The 22,461-nt window shown below is 45.1% G+C and overlaps 1 protein-coding gene across 1 annotated transcript in view; it reads left to right on the top strand.

Annotated features, from left to right (window-relative positions):
* The window catches only part of CPD (carboxypeptidase D), a 70,079-nt gene that overhangs the window by 34,596 nt on the left and 13,022 nt on the right, over positions 1–22,461 (top strand). The window contains exons 4-15 of the mRNA XM_020963196.2: positions 2,053–2,222; positions 4,106–4,443; positions 5,964–6,155; positions 8,330–8,497; positions 13,308–13,417; positions 13,778–13,880; positions 14,194–14,336; positions 15,429–15,598; positions 17,582–17,899; positions 18,912–19,107; positions 20,064–20,199; positions 21,752–21,883. Coding sequence (XP_020818855.2) covers positions 2,053–2,222; positions 4,106–4,443; positions 5,964–6,155; positions 8,330–8,497; positions 13,308–13,417; positions 13,778–13,880; positions 14,194–14,336; positions 15,429–15,598; positions 17,582–17,899; positions 18,912–19,107; positions 20,064–20,199; positions 21,752–21,883 — 2,176 coding nt within the window. The remainder of the gene's footprint in view (positions 1–2,052; positions 2,223–4,105; positions 4,444–5,963; positions 6,156–8,329; positions 8,498–13,307; positions 13,418–13,777; positions 13,881–14,193; positions 14,337–15,428; positions 15,599–17,581; positions 17,900–18,911; positions 19,108–20,063; positions 20,200–21,751; positions 21,884–22,461) is intronic.

The following is a 22,461-nucleotide window of genomic DNA, read 5'->3' as shown; positions in this document are numbered from 1 at the left end:
AAGACAGTCCTGTGCTCAAGGAGCCCACCCTCTGATGGGGAGGACAACATGGTGGCAGCTATACACGCACTGCTCTGGGCATTTTCTTTGGCCATCCCATAGGCCTGGGATGCTCTCATCCCTCTGCTCTGACTGCTGACTCAAATCCTGCCTCCTACAGGAAGCCTTACCCAGCCCTTCTCAATTCCAGTGCTTTTCCTCTTTTAATCATTTCCTGTTTATCCTGTCTACAACTTGCTTTCTATATTTTTGTTTGCATGTTGGCTTCTCCATTAGAGTGTAAGCTCCTTGAGGGCAGGGACTATCTTTTGCCTCTTTTTGTATCCCCAGTGCTTGGCGCAGTGCCTGACACATAGTAGGTGTCTAATAAATGTTAAGTGGAAAGGAATCAACAGGGGAGGCGCCTAGAATTACGAAGGTTTGGGAAAGGTTGGATTGTAGCGGGCCGTGGAGGAAGCCAGGGAAGCTGGGAGGTGGAGATGAGGAGGAAGAGCATTCCCGGGAGTGCTCAGGTGTGGGTTGGCTCACCCGGCCTCCTCCAGTTCAGTGGTTCTGTGCATTCAGTTGCACGTTCAGGGCACGTGAAATCTAGCGTACCTAGCACAGAGTCCCCGGCAGTATTTATTCAGCAAACTTTTAACTGACCTTTGGAGGTAATAAGGCTATAATGGCTGCCATAAGAAGAGCAGAATGTCTCTTTTCTTTTTTCATTATTTCCCAGAGAGTTTCCCAGACCTCTTTCCAAGCCCTTTAAAAATGAACGAATTTGCCCCATTTCTCTTCCACATTTTCTGGCGAGGTTGTGGTTTTCTTTGTAAATAGCAAGTCTGACCTTAAGTCTTGTTTGAACTTTTTTGTTGTTACCTCATTTGAAGGACTTGGTCATTCGTGGTGAAATGGGTAATGACTTAATGAATTTGTATTTATTACTGTCTTTTATATTAATGTCATTAATTTTCATTTCCAAATATATTCCTCCTCCCCTCTCCTACCCAGAGAGCCATGAAAGAGGAGGAGAAAAGGAGGGGAAATGCAGTTGTGTAAAAATATCCCAAACACTGGATCCCTCATCAAGAACCGAAAGAGATCCCAGAGACCATCTCATCCCATTCCTTCATTTTACAGATGAGGAAACTGAGGCAAACAGGATTCAGTCACTTGCCCAGGGTCACACAGCTAGTGAGTGTCTGAGGCTGTGTTTGAACTCAGGTCTTCCTGGCTCCAGGCCTGGCACTCTATCTGTTGCACCACATAGGGCCTTTAGATTAGGGTTATTTACAACATTTTCCGCTTGTGTCTTATAGAAAGTCAACAGTTTATACATTATTGGTAGAAAAAAAGGATTTCAGAAAAGCAGACAAACCTGTAGTCTTGCCGTCCAGTTTGATTCAGCAGGCGTTGATTAAGGGCCAGGCGCTATCCTAGGAGCAGAAATGAAACAGCCATGGCTCTTAAGGACCTTGTTGGGGAGTGGGGAGGACGAGGAGGAAATTGGGGTGAAGAGAATGGTCTGTAGCTTGGGTCAGAGGATAGATCTGAACCCTGTTCTTCCTGACTTCCAGGAGGAGACTGTCCACTCTGCCAGATGTCCTTCTGACATAAAAGATTGAAGGCAGGAGGATGTCATTTAAATTTAAAGGATTTGAGACGTGCTTGTGTACGTATTTGCATTTTATTTTAAATGCAGGTATTGACTAGATTTTTGAGGAGACCCTGACTCTGGTGTCTCATTTGAGAAACTTATATCCTTCAGACACTAGCTGTGTGACCCTGGGTGAGTCATTTAACCCCAATTGTCTCCCACCCAAAAAAAAAAAAATTCACACGTGTGTCGATTTGGAGGCAGAAAGGACGTTGGAGATTCTGTACTCCAGCCCTTTCGTTTTTCAGATGAGGAGAACGAAGCCCAGATGTGGGCAGAGCCAGGATCTGAATCTGTACCCTCTGATGCAGCATGTAGGACTCCTTCCTCCCTGGAACCCACACTCAGCAAGCGGCCTACGGATCGGGGAGATCCTCCCCATCAGCTTCCTTGTTCCTTTGTCCTCTCAGGTCCACATTGGAGTTAGAGGGTTTGTGAAAGACTCCACGTCTGGTTCTGGCTTGGAAAATGCAACCATCTCGGTGGCTGGCATCAACCATAATATCACGAGCGGCAGAGGTGGCGATTTCTACAGACTGCTCGTCGCTGGGACTTACAACATCACGGCAGTTTCTGTTGGGTAAGGCAGCCACGCTTTGAGCTGGAAAAGCACCTGTAAGTCGTCGGGCTTCCTGTCCTGTGCCTGCATCGCCAGATGCTTGAGAAAATGTTGGCTGTGTTGGCTGTGTCTGGCCTTCTCATGCCTTAGTGTCTGATTATTCTGCTCCCCTTGTGAGTGAGGTTTTCCTGCCGCCATCTTTTCTCAGCTAGTTGACCATTTAGAAGGGCCTACTAGAATGTTTTCCCTGGCTTTCTTCAGAACATGATTCAGGTGTCACCTCGTAGGTGAGATCTTTCCTGATCCCCCTTCCCCCAGATGTAAGCACTCTGTCCTCCCCTGAAATGAATCAGTATTGGCTTCGGACAGCATCTGTTTTGTGTTTGCTGACTGAGGACGTCCCTGTGTCCCTCCAGTGGAATGTAAGCTTCCTGAGGTCAGGCCCGGTTTGGGTTTTTGTCTTTTTATCTCTAGCACCTGGCACAGGGCTTGGGGACCGTTGTTGGCCACTTTGAATTGAATGGAATTTTAGTGGCAGGCTTACGAGCTAGTGGCACGGGAGGGTGCGGCAGGCTGCTTGGTAGAGCTGCCATCTGCTTTCTCTTATGTGAAATGAAACAGCGCCCACTTTGCTGGAAGGGCTTCTGGAAGCTTCCTTTGGTCAGGATTTTCTTAAAAATCCTTAGTTGCATCTGGAGCTTTCTTCTCCTTGGTAACAGCATTGGAACTGGCAGTGTGATGAAGAGACAGCAAAGAATCGGCAGAGTGTCCTGGCGTCCTAAACACATGGTTTAGGAAGGGAAGAAGGAAGGAGGGAAGAAAGCAGAGATTGGAGGGGGAGAAGGAAGGAAAGAACACGTTAAGCTCCTTCCAACTATGTGCCAGGCACTGTGCTAAGTGCGTTACCTGTATTGTCCCATTTGATCCTCACAACGAACCTGGGAGGGAGATGCTGTAATTATCCCCATTTTACAGTTGAGGAAACTGAGGCAGATAGCTAGTGTCTGAGGCTGGATTTGAACTCGGGTCTTCGTGACTCCAGGCCCAATGCTCTATCCACTAGACCACCAGCTGCCTCTGGGCAATACCCAGATTGGTCCAGGGAGCTGCAGAATTTGAAGAACTCATAATAAAATGTAAGCTTCTGGGGGCAGGAAGTGTTTCATGCTCGTCTTTGTGTTTTTAGCACCTGGCACGTAGTAGGTGTTTAATGGCATCTGGAATCAACAAGCGTTGATTAAACTCTTCATATCAAACAATCATGGCTCTAGAGCGGGAAGGGATTGAGGCCCACGGAGGTGGTGGTGGGGGGTGGGGTTTGTCCAAAGTCACATGAAGTGTCAGAGGCGAGATCTGAACCCTGGCCCTCAGGCTCCAGTGCCACCCTCTTTCCACGTTGCCATGCTCCTTGGCAGGCATGATGCTAGGTACTAGAGATACAATGAAGATGGTGCCTGCCCTCAGGGTGCTTACATCCTGAGATTCTCTGGTCTTTGCCATCTTTTCTATTGGAAAGGACTCCCGTGGTCGCCTTGTGCCCAGATGTTAAAAGCAGAATCTCAAGCCCTTTGGTCCGAAAAGACCATGTGCTTTTCTAGCCTCTGGAATAAGAATCAGAAGTGGGGGGACCCAGCCTCTAGACCGGGGACTCTTACCCTTTGTTGTGTCCTGGGCCCCTTTGGAGAAAGGCCAGGGAAGCTCCTGGACTCCTTTTTAAAATAATGTTTTTAAAAGCGTAAATAAAATACATAGGATTGCAAAGGAAGACAATTAGATTGAAATGCAGTTCTCAAGACATTTAAAAAAAATGTTCACAGGCCCCAGAAGGTCCCCTGCTCTAGAAGCAAGGGTGTGTCACCTGCTGACTGAAGTGCCCTCATCCGTGTTTTCCCATGTCCCCACAGGTACATGCCGATGACAGTCAGTAACATAGTGGTGCAAGAAGGTTCGGCCACGGAGGTGAACTTCCTGCTCCGGCCCACGGTGATCCTCTCTGTGGAGCCGCAGACGGCGGTGCCCAGTGTGGCCCCCGTCGGAGACGCCCCTGAGACTCCCGCCTCCCCCCAGCCAGTCCAGCCCCAGGACTTTCACCACCACCATTTCCCCGACATGGAGATTTTCTTGAGGAGGTTTGCCAACGAGTACCCCAACATCACCCGTCTGTATTCATTGGGGAAATCTGTCGAGTCAAGAGAGCTTTACGTGATGGAGATATCAGATAATCCAGGTGTCCATGAACCAGGTAGTAAGAGGCTTGGCTTTGGAAATCGTGGGTCTTGCAAGCTGGAGCCCGAGGCACTCATTTTTACAGATGGGGGAAATCAAGGCGCACCGAGGTTAAATGACTTAAAGGACCCTAGATCTAGAGCTGGGAGGGACCTTAGAGGCTGCTTAGTCCAATGCCCTTATTTCACAGATAGGGAAACTGAGGCGCACGGTGGTTAATATCAGTAACCCAAGATCACAGACAGTGAATGCCGGAGGCAGGATTTGAACCCAGCTTCTCTGACCTCCACAGGCATTATTGTTTCCACCGTGCTACTCGGTCTTTGAAAAAGAGCCCCCCCAAAACCAGTGGCGGTGTGTTGCATTGACTGGTCCATAAAGATCTCCTGATGTTCTGTATACCACATGAGAGACAGGGCCAGGAAGGCCAAGGTTCAAGTTTCACGGCTGACATATCCTGGCTCTGTGGCCCTGGACAAGTCACTTCATCCCTTTAGTGCCCCAGACAATTCTCCTCGACTGTAAGCAACAGGAAAAGTGCTGACCTCCATTGTTAGAGGGAGTCCTTACTGAGAGCTCCATGCGAAGGTGGAAGCGTAGGTCTGGTCCCTAAAAAAGTGTGTGTATGTATGTATGTTTATCTCTACCTCTCTCTATATCTATAGATCTATCTCTGTTTGCCTCTGTCTCTGTCTACATATTTTGTTTGTCCCTGTCTGTTGATATCTGTGTCTTTCTCCCTATTTCACTATGTTGGTATTGTTAATGTATACATGTGTGTATCTCATCCTTATGATACATGTGCTCTAGTCCATATGCTGCATGCCTCCAGTGTTCAGTTATGAGGACATATGTTCTGTGTGTACATACCCATAACTTCACACTGGTGATGTAGCACATTAAACACTCAGTGTGTGTTATTAAGTGGCTTCCCTCCAGGCCAAAAAGTGGCTGCTTTCTCTTTACTCCAGTTACGTAGCTGCTGTCTACATAGCTGCCTGTGTTATATTTATGTCTGTGTAGAATGTCTTCAGTTATGTCCGTTTTACACACACACACACACACACACACACACACACACACGTACACGTAACTGAAGCAGAGAAAAGGGACACAGGCATTTTTTTGACTGGAGAGAAGAAAAGCCCCTTCATGCTCATGGGGAGTATAATGTCGTATGCCACATGTCTGTAGTGGGAAATAAAATTTTTATGGCTAAATGTTAGTATTTTTGTTCCATGTGAGGTTTCTGGTGAGGTTGCTTTCCATGTCTTACAGAAAGGCTGTTTTACAGGGAGATGAATACTTCTTTTTCTTGGTAAAGGATAAAAAACATAGCTTCCTGTTAAATTATTACTTTGCCACTCCTCCTCACCATCCCATCCCTCCTCCCCAAGGGTGAATGTGTTTTTGGAGAATAATACTGTTAATTTTTTTTTTTAACGTTTAGGATGACCCATGAGCGTGGGACATCTTTAATCCTCAAGGACCAGTGAAAACAGATTCATGTGTTAATGTTGCATTTTTGGTGTCCAGGTGAACCAGAATTTAAATACATTGGGAACATGCATGGGAATGAAGTCGTGGGCCGGGAGCTGCTGCTGAACCTCATAGAATTCCTCTGCAAGAACTTTGGGACAGACCCGGAGGTGACCGAGCTGGTCCGTAACACCCGGATCCACCTGATGCCCTCCATGAACCCCGACGGCTACGAGAAGTCTCTGGAAGGTAATGGGGATATGAGAGAGAGAGAGAGAGAGAGAGAGAGAGTGAGAGAGAGAGAGAGAGAGAGAGTGTGTGTGTGTGTGTGTGTGTGTGTGTGTGTGTGTGTGTGTGTGTGTGTGTGTGTGTGTGTGTGTGTGTGTGTGTGTGTGTGTGTGTGTAGTGGCCATCCCTTGTGTTCCTGCCTGTTTCATCCTTCCTAGCAGCCATTGACCTTATGCTTCGGGGGAGCAGACTTTTTTCCATCCAGTTAATGGGTCGTTCATCTGATGGTTGCCTCTAAATGGTCTTTCCCACTCTGCTGATGCTTGCTCAGAGCCATCCCCGAGGATGTGTTTCTCCCAAAATCTTTTGAACCTGCTCATCTTTCCTGCTACACACACACGCACGCACACATATATACACACATACCTATATGCATGCATATACATATGTACATACACAGATACATACACGTATGTGTGTGTATATATACTAACATATATTTTTCCCTTTTCCCTTTTAACTGTAGCTCCTCATTACAGTGTTGTGGTTACTATATAAATTGTTCACCAGGTTGCGCTCCCTCCACTCACCATCAGGTCAGATGGATCTTCCCAGATTTCTCTGAAGCTACGCCTTTCTTTGTTTCTCATGGTGCAATAATATTCCATTACGTGTATTTCTATAATTGGTTCAGCCATTCCCCAATTGGCAGGCGCCTCTTTGGTTTCCAGTTCTTTGCTGCCACAAAAAAGAGCCACTATGCATGTGTTTGTCCACATGGGTGCCCTTACCCTCTTTCTCTGATCTCTTTGGGGGATGGACCTAATCTAACTAGAGCTCCTTCCAGACTGCCTTAGAGCGTGTAGGTTGAGAATAGTTTGTCCCAAATCGTCATCAGAATGATGAGATGTCTTCTCCAGCCAGTGATTGTGTGGCTATGGCAGTCTGTTTGGATTATTTGTAATTAAGCAATAGTTTATTATAACTTGTATAACTGGATTTCTTTGCTCTTTAAAATGCATATCAAGAAGATGGGATCATTGGATCGTAGATTTAATGCTGGAAAGGACCTTAGAGGCCAGCTGGCCTACAGACATGCTGCTGGGGAGTGTCTGAGGCTAGATTTGAACTTGGGTCTTTTTGCCTTCTGTCCCCTCTGCCCCAGTTCCTCTCTGAGTGTGAAAGGGGCTTGGGAGAGCAGTCAGTCAGTCTAATTCAGGCAATGTGCTCGTTACCTAGAGTACAGTACCCCTTGGCATCAAGCAGAGTGTTGACATGGGGGGCTAGATCATCACCGAAGACATGTTCCCCAATCGTGGAAGATACGTTGGGGTGTTCTTCAGATGCCCTTGTCTGTGGATGGCACTGATCTGCAGATAGTGCAAAAGCAGTTCATCTAGGGGTCCCCAGAAACCCGTGGTGCACTGAAATAGGCCTGGCTTCCAAGTCTGCGGACATTGGTCTAAAGCCTGCATCGGCTCTGTCCTCGATGTCCTCAGGCACGTCCCTTTTGCACCCTCTCAGCTTCCTCATTCATAAAATTTGGGGGCTTGGCTGCATGGCGTCTTAGATCCCCTTCAGCTCTAAATCTTTGATCTGTGGAGTCAGGAGAGACTTGGGATTGAATCCCATCACAGCCACGTAGTGACCTGACTTTGGCTTCCTCATCTCCCGCGTGGGGAATTTGGTCATTCTAGTATATGCCTCATAAAGTCGCGAATAAGGATCAGGTGAGCTAATGTGCATGAAAGTGCTTTTGTAATCCGTAAAACACTCAGCAAAGGTCAGCTGCAATTATTATTTACTCTAGAAAAGCCAAATGAGTGACAGACAGTATTGTTCAGACTATGCCACGGCTCTGTGGGTAGGTGTATCTTGGACAGGTGCTGCAGATAGATGCTGACCTGGGCCAAGAATTGAGCAGGAGGAAAGAATCAAGGGTAGCAAACAGGTAGAGAAGAATGGAGGAGGCAGTGAGGGTCTGGCGAGATCACATTTGGGAAATTAATTACATGAGGTTAAAAACGTTTCTTTGATTAGTATGTCTTTTGTTTTTGTATACATTTCAATTTCCGATTTCCGTCCTCTTGCCCTCACCCCAGAGCCAGCCCTTCTGATAGTGAGCACTGTGTGTTTTAACTCCGCTGTGAGTTACAGTCCTAATCAGTCCCAACCCTGGCTTTGTCGCCCCTTAGGAGACTCCACGGGCGTGGTTGGCCGAAACAACAGCAACAACTTTGATCTGAACCGGAATTTTCCAGACCAGTTCTTCCAGGTCACAGACCCCGTGCAGCCCGAGACCACGGCCGTCATGAGCTGGCTGAAAACCTACCCGTTTGTGCTGTCCGCCAACCTGCATGGAGGTATGGTCAGTGGGTGGGAAGGGCTGTGATGCTGGGAAGGGGTGCCCCCCAACCCTCCCCACCCTCACCCCGGGGCTTCTAGCTTGGCCTCATCTCGAGTGGGGCCTTTCATTTTTTCTTTTCTTGAATCTAAAGTATCCAGATATTGCTGCCATGATTGTGGCAGACAGATGGTACCTGCATTTTCCTGTTTTTTTAAATGAGTCAAGGCTATGGTCTTGTCAGTTTCTTCCTCCAGATCTTTTGTATGTTTATCGTATGGGGGGGTCACTATTTGTGTCTGCCCCCCACAGCCAATCATCATTCAGCTCCATTGCCAGATGAGGCTTACAGCTTTGGAGCTGGTGGGACCTCTAATTGGACATCTAGTCCGACCCCATCGTTTGACAGAGAAGGAAACTGAAGCCCAGCAAGTTGAAGTGATTTGCTGAGGGTCCGATGGGTAGTAAGCATCTGAGGTGGGATTTGAATCCAGATCCTTTCTGTCCCATGGCACATGTCTCTTTTCTGCTGCTGGGTCATCAGTCTGTGTGGACCCTCCTATTCACCTTGGCATATGCCATAGTACCTGGCTCAGGACTTTGCGTGTAGTAAACGTCAAGGCAATATTTGTTGAAGAAATAGATAAAGCATTTATTGCACATTTAGCCATCGCTAGAGTTATCAATTCAAGGAAACCAGACAATCCTGCCTTCAAGGTGTTTACATTCTGATAGTGGAACACAGCATTTGAAGGGCAGCTGGAAAGTGGGTGGGTGGGAGGAAAAGAAAGGAGGCTGGCTGTCTGGGAATAAGTGTGGGGCTGTCCAAGGGATTGACCAGTCGGATGAACTGGCATTAGGGGAGAGGTATCTGCAGGGTAACAGAGCTGCTGGCAAGATGGCGGAGAGATCATAAGAAATCTTCGACCTGGACCTGACAGGGACCGCAGAGGCCATCCATTCCTCCCACATTTTACAAATGAGGAGGCTTAGGATGAGGGTTGTCATAGGAGCAGAAATCTAGAGCTCAGAAGCCATCCAGTCTAACCATCCCATTTTACAGATAGGAAAATTGAGGACCTCAGAGGTGGAAGCTCCATGCCCAGAGTCTTAAAGGTAGCAGGCATCAGAGATGGAATTTGAACCCAGAGCTTTTTGTACAGATTTGATCGTCACCCTCTTGTTCTCTAGACCTTTTACTGGTTAGCCCCCCCACTTCCCCCCTGCTCAGTTGTAAATTCCACTAGGGCAGGGCTTCTGTTTTAATCATGGCAGTGTCAACATGTCCTTACCCCAGTTTCTTGCCTCTCTCCTCCCCTGTTCAATTGAACAAGGTGAAAAGATTCCCAAATTTAGAGTCATGGGACATGGTTTCAAATGCTACCTTTGTCACTCGAGGTCTGTTAGTTACCTTGGGCAAGTCACTTGTAAAAAAGTGGACCTTTGTGAAAAGGAAGGGATTGGATTAGATGACCTCTAAGATCTCTTCCTGTTCTGGAACTGGGATCCCGTGGTTTCATCACAGCCGTCCTTTTTTAAATCTAAGCAGAATTCTTCAACTTAATGTTAAGTAGCAGTCTGTGTGTGTATGCATGTATATAAAATAGTATTGTTAAGCAATATTATTATATGTTCTTAAGCAGCGTTCTTCAGCTTAAGCAAAATTATTATTATTAGCATTATATATGTATATGTTATGTGTATTATAATTAGTATTGGTATATTATTAATCAGTATTCTTCAGCTTACTATTAAATAGTAGTGTTAGTAGTATATATATATGTTATCTTATTAAGCAGTGTTATATTATTAGTGTTATATTATTATTAAGCAGCATTCTTCAACTTATTATGCAGTATCATTATTATTGTCATTACATTAGTATTACATATTAATGTATATTATTAAGCAGTATTGTCATATTAGTATATGTTGTTAGTATTGTTATATTATTATTAAGCAGTATTCTTTGGCTTATTAAGCAGTATTATTTTAGTATATATTATGTATATCATGTTATTATTAAGCAGCATTCTTCATCTTATTAAGAAATATTGTCATTATTATAATATTAATATTATATATTAGTATGTATTGTTATGGTAGTATATCATTTGTATTATTAAGTGGTATTCTTAAGTTTATTATTAAGTAGTAGCATTATTAGTAGCTATATATATTATTGTTGAGTAATATATTAGTATATATTAAGTATCATTCTTCATCTTATTAAGCAGCAGCATCATATTACTATATGTTATATAGTATTTGTATTATTATTACAATCAGCTCTCAACTTCTGCGAGGGTGATGTTCCTAGAAAGTGATGCAAAAGTTAAAAACGTGAATGTTGATACATTAAGCTTGTGGGAAATAAGGATTACGTTCTTGTGACCACCAAAAGCTATAATCTTTCACTAGAGATCACTGAAAATAAACTTTTCTGCATACAGTTCTTTATAGCAGAATATTAATTCTGATAATATGCACTTTTCCCAACACAGTAACTGTGAAATAACCTATAAGATATAGTACGCAAAATAAAATTGGTAACATGCAAAACATTTTTTCTCTCTAGTAATTCCCTAGAATTCTGTGACTTTTTGTGCCAACATCGTATGGGAAAAAGAAAAGCCAACACTGATCAGACAATATTCACTTTTCATAACACATGAAGTCTGCGATGCCATAAATGCTCTCCTTCTTTTTGTGGGTATGACGAATCGTTGATCTGTTACCAGACTTGCTGCCGGCAGCTGCTGCAGGTGTTCTCACGTGAAGTTTATCCAACACCTTTATTTGTCCACTCAGCCACACTTTGTACTCTTGGGCTCAGAGCCCAAAGGATTTGTACTGCACTTTGGGGGCACAGTCGCAGCACAAAGCATGAGTTTTAAAGGCAAACAATGAAAATATTCAGCAAGGGCACAGGGCACTCTTCACAGTGGTAGGAAGAACAAGGCCAGTGAAGCACCTCGTAGAATGCCAGCCTGTCCACACACTGGCATGTGGCAGTTCTTGTTTTTTTTTTTTCTAAAACTGTGCATAATGGTGAACAAAAGTGAAAATGAGTCTGCTAATCAAATCGCACAAATGCTTGAAGTCGGGAAAGTTAAAGGTGTGAAAGTTGAAGATTGATCATATATTGTTATGATTAAGCAGCATTCTTAAGGTTATTATTAAGCAATATTATCATCATTATATTAGTACATATTATATTATTAAGCAGTATTACTATATGTTATATTATTACTAAGCAGTATTCTTAAGCCTATTATTAAATAGCATTTTTCATTATCATTATTATATTAAATAGTATTATTATATTGATATCTATTTGTTATTAGTATTATTATATTATTAAGCACTATTCTTAGGCTTATTAAGGAGTATTATGATTATTATTACATGTTAGTATATATTACCTTATAAGTAGCATTGTCATATATATTATGTTATTATCGAGCAGTATTCTTAGCCTTATTCTTAAGCAGTATTATTATATTAGTATATGTTATACTATCAAGTAATATTATTATATTAGCCTATGTTATATCATTATTAGTATGTGTTATGTCATTAAGCAGAATTCTTAAGCTTATTAAGCAGTATCATCATCATAATTATTAGTATAATATGTTAGTAAATAGTAGTATATGTTATATATTATTAGTGTATTATTATTGTTGTTAATCAGCTTTATTCTCCTAAGCTTATTCTTAAATCTAAGCAGTCCTCCCTGGCCCCACAGCTAGGACACAGTGCGATTGGAGGAGGAGGAAGCTTTCAAAATAAGTTGGTCAGTAGAAGGCTGGCCATCAGCTGTCTGGAGGAGGGAAGATTGATTAGGACAAGATCTGACCTGTTAGGCCCAGGAGACTTAGAAACGGGCAGACTTTGGTGTGTCCCTCAGGGAGCAGTCAGAATGTTGACATGAGCACGTTTTACATAGCTAAACTTGTCTAAGGCCTGAGAATTGCTGCAGGTCACGAAAATCCTGGGCAGCCGGTGAGGGAGAAATCCCAGAGCTCCTACTATGGAGATGCAGTTTCTCGGGTAGCTTTTAGGAGACCCTCTGTGTACAGGTGAATGAATGGAAAAGCCATCCATTGAACACTTCACTGGGTGTCAGGCACTATGCTGCGGACCCTGACGTTTTCAAGGAGAGACAGTCCCTGCGCTGAGCTTAGATTCTAGACGGGGAAGGTGCCATGTTGAGGGGGAGAGCTGCCCATGAAAGGAAGTTGTGTCCTGTAGAGGGGGCGAGCTGGGGTGGGGACAGGAGGGGTGGCAGGTGCGCTAAAGCAGTGGGTTTAAGACCATCAAGTCCTTCCAGGAGCTGTGGAGGGAGCACGCCTTCCTTAGCGAGGCCCTGTGGGCTTCTGCTCGGTCTGGAGGACAGCACCACCCTCCTTCCAATACGGATAGTGAGCCCTTCCAGCTGACTTCTTGTTGTTGCGGGTGCATGTCTCACACCCTGATCCTTTTGCTGATGCCATCTAGCATTTATTAAGGGCCTGTGTGCCGGGCACCGTGGTAATCCAGGTTAAAGCTTTGCTCCAATCCTTCCTGTGTGTGCTGGCTCATGGCATGTATTCATTACCTTGACCTTCCTAAGTCCAGCAAGTCTGGAAGTGCCACCTCTAGGCGTCCCGCTCCTCTGACGTCCTGGAATGACCTGTCTGAAGAAAGGTGGCACATAGCCTCAGCAGGATCTCCGCTGTGGCCTTTTGAGGTCTTCTGATAGGAGGGAGCTCCTTTCTGCACCGGTGGGGAATGGTCAGTCATGCATCAAATCAAGGCCATTCATTTTTTGGTGTTCCCTGTAGGTTCTTTGGTTGTGAACTACCCATATGATGATGATGAAGAAGGAGTTACCTCCTACAGCAGATCTCCAGATGATGCTGTGTTCCAGCATCTGGCCCTTTCTTATTCCAAGGTAGGCTTCCATCGAAAGAGAAGAGGTGCTATAGAATTTAATTCCCGAATTTTAAAAGTTGTGTCCTTTGTTTTAAAAAGACATAGGATCATAGATGTAGAGAGGGAAGGGATCTCAGAGGCCATCTTTACCAGATGAGGAAACTGAGTCTCAGAGGAGATGACTTTTGAGGTCACACAGGGAATAAGGAGTAGCACCAGGATTTGAACTCATGAAATCTGACTCCAAATTCAGTGTTTCCTTCCCCCCCCCCCCAACTGTACTCTGCTGCCTCTGGGTAGATTATAAGAAATGCCGAGCCAAGAGCTCTTTTCCACATATCACAAGATGTGCTAATCAGATGTTTTTGGTTTCTTCCAGGAAAATTCTGAGATGTATCAGGGCAACTCCTGCAAGGACATGTATCCTGATGAGCATTTTTCCCACGGCATAACCAATGGAGCCAACTGGTACAGTGTCCCAGGTATAGCCCTCTCTAATAATCATCATAATAAATAATAATTATTAATAGCTGACACTTACATAGAGCTTTTTATAGTTTGCAAAGCCCTTTACATATATTATCTCAGTTGACCTTCTCAACAACCCTGTGTAGTAGATGCTAATCTCATCTGCGTTTTATATAATTGGATTCATGATAACAGTTGACATTGATGGTTTGTGTCCCCTAAGGATGTGATCCCTATTAAGGATGCCCTGGAGCTGCTGGGATGGAGGGGCAGTCGCTTTCCTTCTTCAGGGTTGTAGGTTCTAATGTTTCTGACTCTCTTCCCCAGGCGGGATGCAAGACTGGAACTATCTCAACACAAATTGCTTTGAAGTGACTATCGAATTAAGTTGTATAAAATACCCCTACGAGAAGGACTTGCCCAGGTATTGGGAACAGAATCGCAGGTCTCTGATCCAGTTCATGAAGCAGGTGCGTTTAAGAGCCTGAAGGGTGAAATTCACCTGCAAGTGTGATGCTTGGCTGTTTTATGGAGGGTTTTTAACAATGTTCCTTCCTTATTATGAAAATGAGCCTAAGTTATAACTTACTCTCTCATTGACCAAAACAGTTTTCTTTTAGTTTCAGTTTAATTCAGAGCATATTTATTAAGCTCCTTCTATATTCAAGGCACTGTGCCACACTCTGAGTACAAAAACGAAAAACCAAAAAACATTCCCTGCCTTCAGGGAGCTTATGTTCAACTTACATTCTTACATTTGGCCCTCTGGTGGTAGGGACTGTTTTAAAAGTTTTTAAAAGTTCAGGATGATGGTGGCAATAATGATTAAGATAAAGCTGTCATTTGCAATAATCATTATGAACAAACACATTCTCCCCCCAGGTAGCTGACAAAAAGTGTAAAAACATTTCCAGGTCTGCACACAATAGCCATTGCCATTGCCATGGTAAGAACCATCAGAGGAAAGATGGAGTTACCATGGGACACCCCTAGTGACCGGTGTCAGGCACCACCCTGGCAGAATGGACTTGAGGGGAGGGTCTGAGGAAAGACTTGGGAAAAATACAGCAATATCTAGCCAGTGGGTGTGGGCCTCGGTAGAAAACTGAAGTACCCTGGTGTCCAGTCAAAGGCAGCAGCAGCAAAAAGGGCCTGCGTGGAGGAGAATGGAGAAATGGAGAATGCAATTCTAGATTCCTTTAAACAGCAGGCAAAGGTTAAGGCACCAGAGGGAGTCCAAGCAGTGCTAAGAACAGCCAGAAACTTCGCTTCAGAGGCTTGAGAACCCTGCCCCCAAAAAATGCAGAGGAGAGAACCTCAGAAGGGAAAAGATAGGGAAGGTTTCTTAATGAATGCAGCAAGTACGATACAGTGAAAATAGATACGGGATCGGATGAGAAACAGAAAGTTTGCATATTGTTTAATGAATGACAGAATGGTTAGGTCAAAGGTGATTAGACCACAGCTTCTCTGAGAATCCTGGAAAGCAGGGGAGCCCATGAAGCTCCATCATCATTGGCTCTAGAAGGGCCTGCTGGTTCTAACTGGTGGGCTCTGTGCAGGTCCATCGCGGCATCAGAGGATTTGTACTGGACGCCACAGATGGACGCGGCATCTTAAACGCCACCATCAGTGTGGCTGACATCAACCATCCCGTCACCTCTTACAAAAGTGGGGATTACTGGCGCCTCTTGGTTCCTGGAACTTACAAAATCACAGCTTCAGCCCGAGGGTGAGTGAGGGGCTGGACGATGGGAAAATGGGGGGGGGTCAGTTGATTGACAAGAATTTATAAAGTGCCTACTGTGTGCCAGGCACTGTGTTGGGCTCTGGGAATACAGAGGAGTCCCTGCCTGCCCTTCTGATTGGCAGACAGCATGTATATATATATGTATGTGTGTATGTGCATGTATGTATTATATATGTATGTGCATATGTGTGTATATTCACAATGCTGTATACTGAGTTTTGGGGGCTACCCTATATGGATATGTGTTTATATATACACACACACGTATTCTGTCCAATTCTGTGTGGGTACCTTGTATGAATGTGTATTTGCATGTGTGTGTGTATGTGTGTGTGTGTGTGTGTGTAGGTGTGTGTCTGTGTATATACACATATGTGCTGTCCATCACATTAGAAGGTCAAGCCCTAGAGGGCAGGGGCTCTTTTAGTTTTGTCTTTGTATCCCCAGCTTTAATAAGCTTTAATAGCTTAAAACTGCCCTAAGACTTGGGAAACATCTTGTGTATGCAAAATATATACCCGATAAAGAAAAGGTAATGGGGAGAGGAGGGCCCCAGGAGCTGGGGGGCAAAGGGATCAGGAAGGGCCTCATGTTGAAGGCAGCATTTGAACTGAGCTTTGAGGGGATCTGGGGATTCTTGAGAGATGGGAAATGAAGAGAGATTGCGTTCCAGGCATGAGACACAGAGGTGGGTCAGAATGATTAGCTTCCTTAACCTCCCTTAATGAGGGAGGCTGCAGAGAGCTCTTTCTGTTGGAGTCCTAGGAAGGAAGCAACCATACTGTGGGCTTGACTCCCCTCTAGTGGCAAAGGGAGTACAATGCTTTTATTATTTTTTTGTTTAAAAGTTATTTTATTTTTTAATGCATTATTTATTTATTTTAGCATTCATTTTAAATGAATAAATAATAATAAATAATAATGTATATTAAAGGTATTAATAATGAATAAATAGTAATGTTATTAATAAATGTAATATTAAATCATATTTTAATAATGATTAAATTAAATGATAAATTGATAAACTTTAATAAATGCTGGAAAAGCTCTTCCAGCTGACTATTTTCCCTGTGGCTGCCCCCCTTTTCCTGACCATACCTTACCCTTGTTGGTTTTTTTTTCAATATTTTAATGTCTGTTGATACCTTTTGTCTTGGTATCACCAGTTTCTGACTCCTCTCCTCCCCAGCCAACCCAAGTAACAAAGCATTACAAAGAGAAAGTTCATAAAACTAGCCAACCCGTCAGCGAGGACTCACAGAATATGGGGTGGTGCACACCCAGAGGCCCCTATCTCTGCGAAGAAGGGAGGAAGATGCATTTTCTCTGCTCTGTGATTTGGTAGAGCTTATTATCATATTAGAATCACATCGTGCTCAGTTTCATTTCCTTTCCTTCTTTCAGTCTCACCCTCTCCCTTAGACGTGGAAGCCTCTTGACCATCTTCTAGTGTTTTGTGCGTTAATCTTTACTGCTTATGGGCAAAGAACTTAGATGAGGTAGGGGCGGGCGAGGGGAGCATTGAGAGATGGTCTGAAAGATGTGTTATTGAAATTCATCAACATTAAATGTGACATTACTAAAGAAAGTTCAGTAAATTGGATTAATGCTTGGTGTTGTATCTAGTAAAATAAAGTAGTCATTGAGAGCTGGCCTCAAGGCCAGGAAGACCGGGGTTCTAGTCTCACCTCTGACGCATCCTGTCTGTGTGATGCCATCCGCTCTCATTGCTCCCTCTAAGTCCTTTGAGAAGGTGCTGACCTGCATTGGTAGAAGGAATCTCCTCTCCTGGGAGTTCCCTTTGACCCAGTAACACCATAGATGCAGTCTCATCTCTTAGCATTCCTTCTGGTTGGAGAGGAGGTCTACATTAGGAAATGTGGATGACATCCAAATAGAAGACAGGGCTACCATTTTATTTCATTCCCCCTTTGTAAAAATCTTTTTCTCCACCATTGGTCATAGGTACAACCCCATCACAAAGAACGTGACCGTGAAGGATGAAGGGGCGGTCCAGGTTAATTTCACACTCGTGCGATCCTCGTCAGATTCCAGGAATAAGTCCAAGATGAAGGAGATCATGGCGGACAGTGGCACGAGCGACCCGACAACCAAGGAATTTGAGACCTTAATCAAAGACCTCTCCGCTGAGAATGGCCTGGAGCGCCTCATGCTCAGCTCTTCTCCCAATCTGGCCCTGTATCGCTACCACTCCTACAAGGACCTGTCAGAGTTCCTGCGGGGACTCGTCATGAACTATCCCCACATCACCAATCTCACCAAGTGAGGAGCTCCTTGCAGTTGGCTTTTCAGTCCCCTTGGGAACTTGCCCCAGAATGTCCTCCTCAAGCTGACTAGAACGGTGCTTGGTGGTTCTTTCAGCGATGCTCTCCAAGTACTTACTAAGCACCTACTGTGTGGAGAGAGACAGAGAGAGAGAAGACCTTGGAGTCAGGAAGACCTGGGTTCTAACAGAAACTGGGCAGATCTTTTCCCCCCCTTGAACCTCAATTTCCTCATGTATAAGATGAGAAGAATAGTATCTGAAGTGAGAAGGAGCGTGATGCAGCCCAGTGGTTCTTAAAATATGGCCCAGGGAGTCCCCAAGAGCCTTTTGAGGGTCCATGAGCTCACAACTGTTTTCTAAATAATAACAATAAGATGTTTTAATTTCTGTGATATAGGTATCAATAGATATAATCCTCAATAATTTTTAAGAATGTAAAGAGGTATTTCTCACCTTCTCAGTGGATGAAGGAGAAACTGGAGGGAGGGAAGGAATTAGAAACTCAAATTAAAAATAAATAATAAATGTATTGAAGCAGGGCAAGGGAGAATGTAACGAGCTCCTGACACCAGTGTGTTGAAGAACTCCTGGTATAGTAGATAGCAGCCTGACTTCAGACCTGGGAAATCCTGGTTAATGTCTTTTGGACAAGTTGCCGTGTCTTGGTGTCCCATTAGGATGCTGATCTGCACTGTGAGAGATACTTTCCTCATAGCTCGCCATACTAGGGAAGCCTGGGCACCATAGATGGTGCCAGAGAGAACAAGACAGAAACGAAGCAGTCCCTGCCCTCAGAGGGCTTCCATTCTCTTTGGCTCATTTCTATACTGTCAGACAGCTTCTTGCTAGGGTGGTAGAGGTAGGGGGTTCCTTTTGGGGGGGGCATCTGCTGATGGAATATCACGATCCTGAGTGAATTTCAGAAGGCTTTCCTTTTTGACTTTTGTTGAAAGTAATTAGTCTAAGTAATGCACATGATTGACTTTTTTTTCTTCTGGCTTTTAAAAGTTTGGGTCAGAGTGCTGAATTTCGTCAGATCTGGTCCCTTGAAATCTCCAATAAGCCTAACATGTCTGAGCCTGAGGAGCCCAAGATTCGCTTCGTAGCCGGGATCCATGGGAACGCCCCCGTCGGCACAGAGCTGCTCCTGGCCCTGGCGGAATTCCTCTGCCTGAACTACAAGAGGAACCCAGCTGTTACCAAAGTAAGATGTGGGCTTTCTTCAGTTTCCCTGCCCTTCTCTGGGCCTCAGTTTCCTTATCTGTAAAAAGTAAGGGGTTGGGTCAGATGGTCTCCAAGGTTCCTTCTAGTTCTAGAAGTAGGATTTTAAAGTCACTTAACTGCTCTAGGCCTCAGTTTCACCATCTGTAAAATAAGGGGTTGGTCGAGGTGGCCTCTGGGGTTTAAGCCAGTGATCAGGAGATGTCAAGGCACCGGTTTTCACATCTTGTAAATGTCATTGTTTGAACATGTGATAATTTTAGTCTTTGGAAGGATGCTACCCAGTATTTTAAATACATTTTACAAATTTAATATTATCAGTTTATGGGGAAATTTTTAAAATAAATTTATTATGTATAAATTGTGATATTTAATAAACTTTAAATATTTTAAATCTTAGTGTGGTTTTCAGCTTTAACAGCTTTCCTCACCCAAGCTATGATGCCAAAAATCTCACTAAGACTTTTGGGACACACAGTGTAGACCCTGGCTTTCTAACTCATCCTACAGTGTAGAAGTGATGAGAAGCGTAGGCATCGTGCTAAGTCCTGAGGCTGTGAAGACAAAAGTAAAAAGAGCCCCCTTCCCCGCACATGGACATATGTACAGAATAACCACAGGATCAGAGATTTAGAGTTGGGAAGGGCATTTTGGGCCCTGCCTTATTTTACAGATGGGGAAACTGAGGTCCAGAGGGAGTAAGTGATTTGTGCAAGGTCACACAGCGGTAAACATCAGAGGCAGGTTTTGAACTCAGGTCCTCTGACTTGAGAGCCAGGGCAAGAATCACAAAAATCCTTCTTGAAACCAGGAGAAATCGCTAGAGCCCTCTTTTCCAGGGGAAGGGAGAGGGTGGGGGGGGGAGTGGGGGAGAGGGGTGCATGTGTGTACTGGCCACAAGGAGAACTAACAGACTCCCTGTGTTTGTTTGTGTTTTAGTTGATTGACAGGACTAGAATTGTGATTGTGCCTTCTCTAAATCCAGATGGGCGGGAGAGAGCGCAAGAGAAGGCCTGCACCTCGCTGACGGGGCGCACCAACGCGCACGGCAGAGACCTGGACACAGACTTCACAAGTGAGCATGGACGTTGGCTGGCGGGGTGGGGAGGAGCTTCCTGGGCACTGGTGGCCCACACTCTTGTCTTCCTGAGAAGGCAGTTAGGGTTGAATAATAACGATAAGCAGTAATGTGGCTGGCTCATGTAGCGCTTTAAAGTTGTGAATATCTGAATATATCGCCTCATTTGAGGTGCTGCAGGGAGTATTATTCTCACTTTACAGATGGGGCAACTGAGGCTTTGAGAGGTTCCTAAGATGTCATTTAGTGATGGGAGGGACCTTTAGAGTCATGCTAGATTCTGATTCAGCTGTCTTGTTTTAATATTCCTGGAAGCTGAAACCCAGATAGGTGGAGTGAATTGCCTGAGGACACAAAGGCAGAGTCAGGATTTGAACCCAGATCTTCTGACACCATTTTGAAAAAATTAATCTTTTTTTCTAATGAAAACCCACTTTCTCTCCCTCCTACATCCACTCATCTCCCATTGAGAAAGCAAGAAAGCCAAAGTCCTCCATGTGTGATCAAGCAAATCCAGTGATCAGGCCATGTCCAACAAAATGTCCATTCTTCCTCCTTCCTTCTTTCCTTCCTTTCCTCCCTCCCTCTCTTCCTTCCCCCCCTCCCTCCTTCCTTCCCTCCCTCCCTCCTTCCTTCCTTCCTTCCTTCTTTCCTTCCCCCCCTCCCTCCTTCCTTCCCTCCCTCCCTCCTTCCTTCCTTCCTTCCTTCCTTCCTTCCTTCCCTCCCTCCTTCCTTCCTTCCTTCCCTCCCTCCTTCCCTCCTTCCCTCACTCCCTCCTTCCTTCCTTTCTTCCTTCCTTCCTTCCTTCCTTCCTTCCCTCCCTCCCTCCTTCCCTCCCTCCTTCCTTCGTTCTTTCTCACTGCTAAACAGCATAGATGCTTTGACTTGGCCCATTTACCACCTGGGCTGGCCCCCTGCTCCTACGGGCTCACAACTTTGGTGCTGGCCTTGGACACCCAATCACCTTTAGGCTTCCTATAGCTCAGAGCTTGGTAATTCAATCAGTCTCCCCTCCTGAGCCTCCCCATTGGCAGGAATTACAGGCATGCACCACCACACTGTTAACATCCCACCTTTCCAGATTTATCAGACTTTTTTATTTTCACATACTCTTTTACATTCTAGCCAAATTACCTTACTTAGCCTTTCAGGTTCTCTGGAACATCTCCCACCTCTATGTCTTTGCATTGACTATTTATTCCCCCTGCCAGGAGTGCCCTCTCTTCACCACCACCTCTTAGAATCCCTGCCTTTGAGGCTTAGCTCTGACCTCACCTCCTGCATTGGACCTTTGCTGCTTCCTCAAGTTATGAGGGCCCCGTATTACTTTGTAATTACTCTCTTTGTTTTCTCTTTTTACGTACTTGTATATATGTTGTTTTCCCTGATAGAACATAAGCTCCGTGAGGGCAGTGCTTACTTTCAGTTTCGTCTGGATATCCACAGTGCCTAGCATGATGCTTGTCAGATAGGTGTTTAATAAGTGCTCAGTGAGTGAATGAATCAGCCCAGAATCTGGCAGCTCACGCTTGACCCTCTTCCTTTCCAGGTAATGCCTCCCAGCCCGAGACCAAAGCCATCATGGAAAACTTGATCCAGAAGCAGGACTTCAGTCTGTCCGTGGCTCTGGATGGGGGCTCCGTGCTGGTCACCTACCCCTACGACAAGCCCGTGCAGACAGGTACCTCTGCCTTCACCCTCTGTGCATGATCTCAGTGGGACCGGGCAGGCGATCAGCGGCTTTCCTCCGTGGTTTGAATCGGGGTCAGAGGCCTTGGGAGCCTTCTGGTGTCTCTGGCACCTGAACAAGACTGACTTTGTACAAAATTCTGGACAAATGGCCCTCCAGCCCCTGCTCGAGGGCCTCTGGTGAGAGAGGAGACCCCACTGCCTGCCAGGGCAGCCCCACACACCTTGGCCCAGCTCTCAGGGGGACAGGAGGCACATGCTTACATAGAACTTCCCCCGCTGTTCCTGCCTCTGGCCTCTGGGGCTCAACAGGATGAGCCCATTCTTTCTTCCACGTGACAGCCTTTCCCATCACCCCCTTTCTTCTCTTCCCCAGTTGCTGTTGCTGATCTCACGGCTCTTTACCTTCCTGGTTGTCCACCTCACTGGCCTTCTTAACCTCCTTAGACGTGTTCAGAGCCTTCCACGTATGGTCTGACCAGGGCCGAGGGCAGAGGAATTACTCTCTCTGTACTCCTGCAAGCCCTCTCGGCGTCCCTCGGTGCAGTCCCTGGTCAGATCGCCCTTCCT

This window comes from Phascolarctos cinereus, unplaced genomic scaffold, assembly GCF_003287225.1.
Source record: "Phascolarctos cinereus isolate Bilbo 61053 unplaced genomic scaffold, phaCin_HiC Scaffold_5;HRSCAF=322, whole genome shotgun sequence".
NCBI lineage: Eukaryota > Metazoa > Chordata > Mammalia > Diprotodontia > Phascolarctidae > Phascolarctos > Phascolarctos cinereus.
The sequence above is the reverse complement of the archived record's forward strand: the minus strand, read 5'-3'. Positions and strand labels throughout refer to the sequence as shown.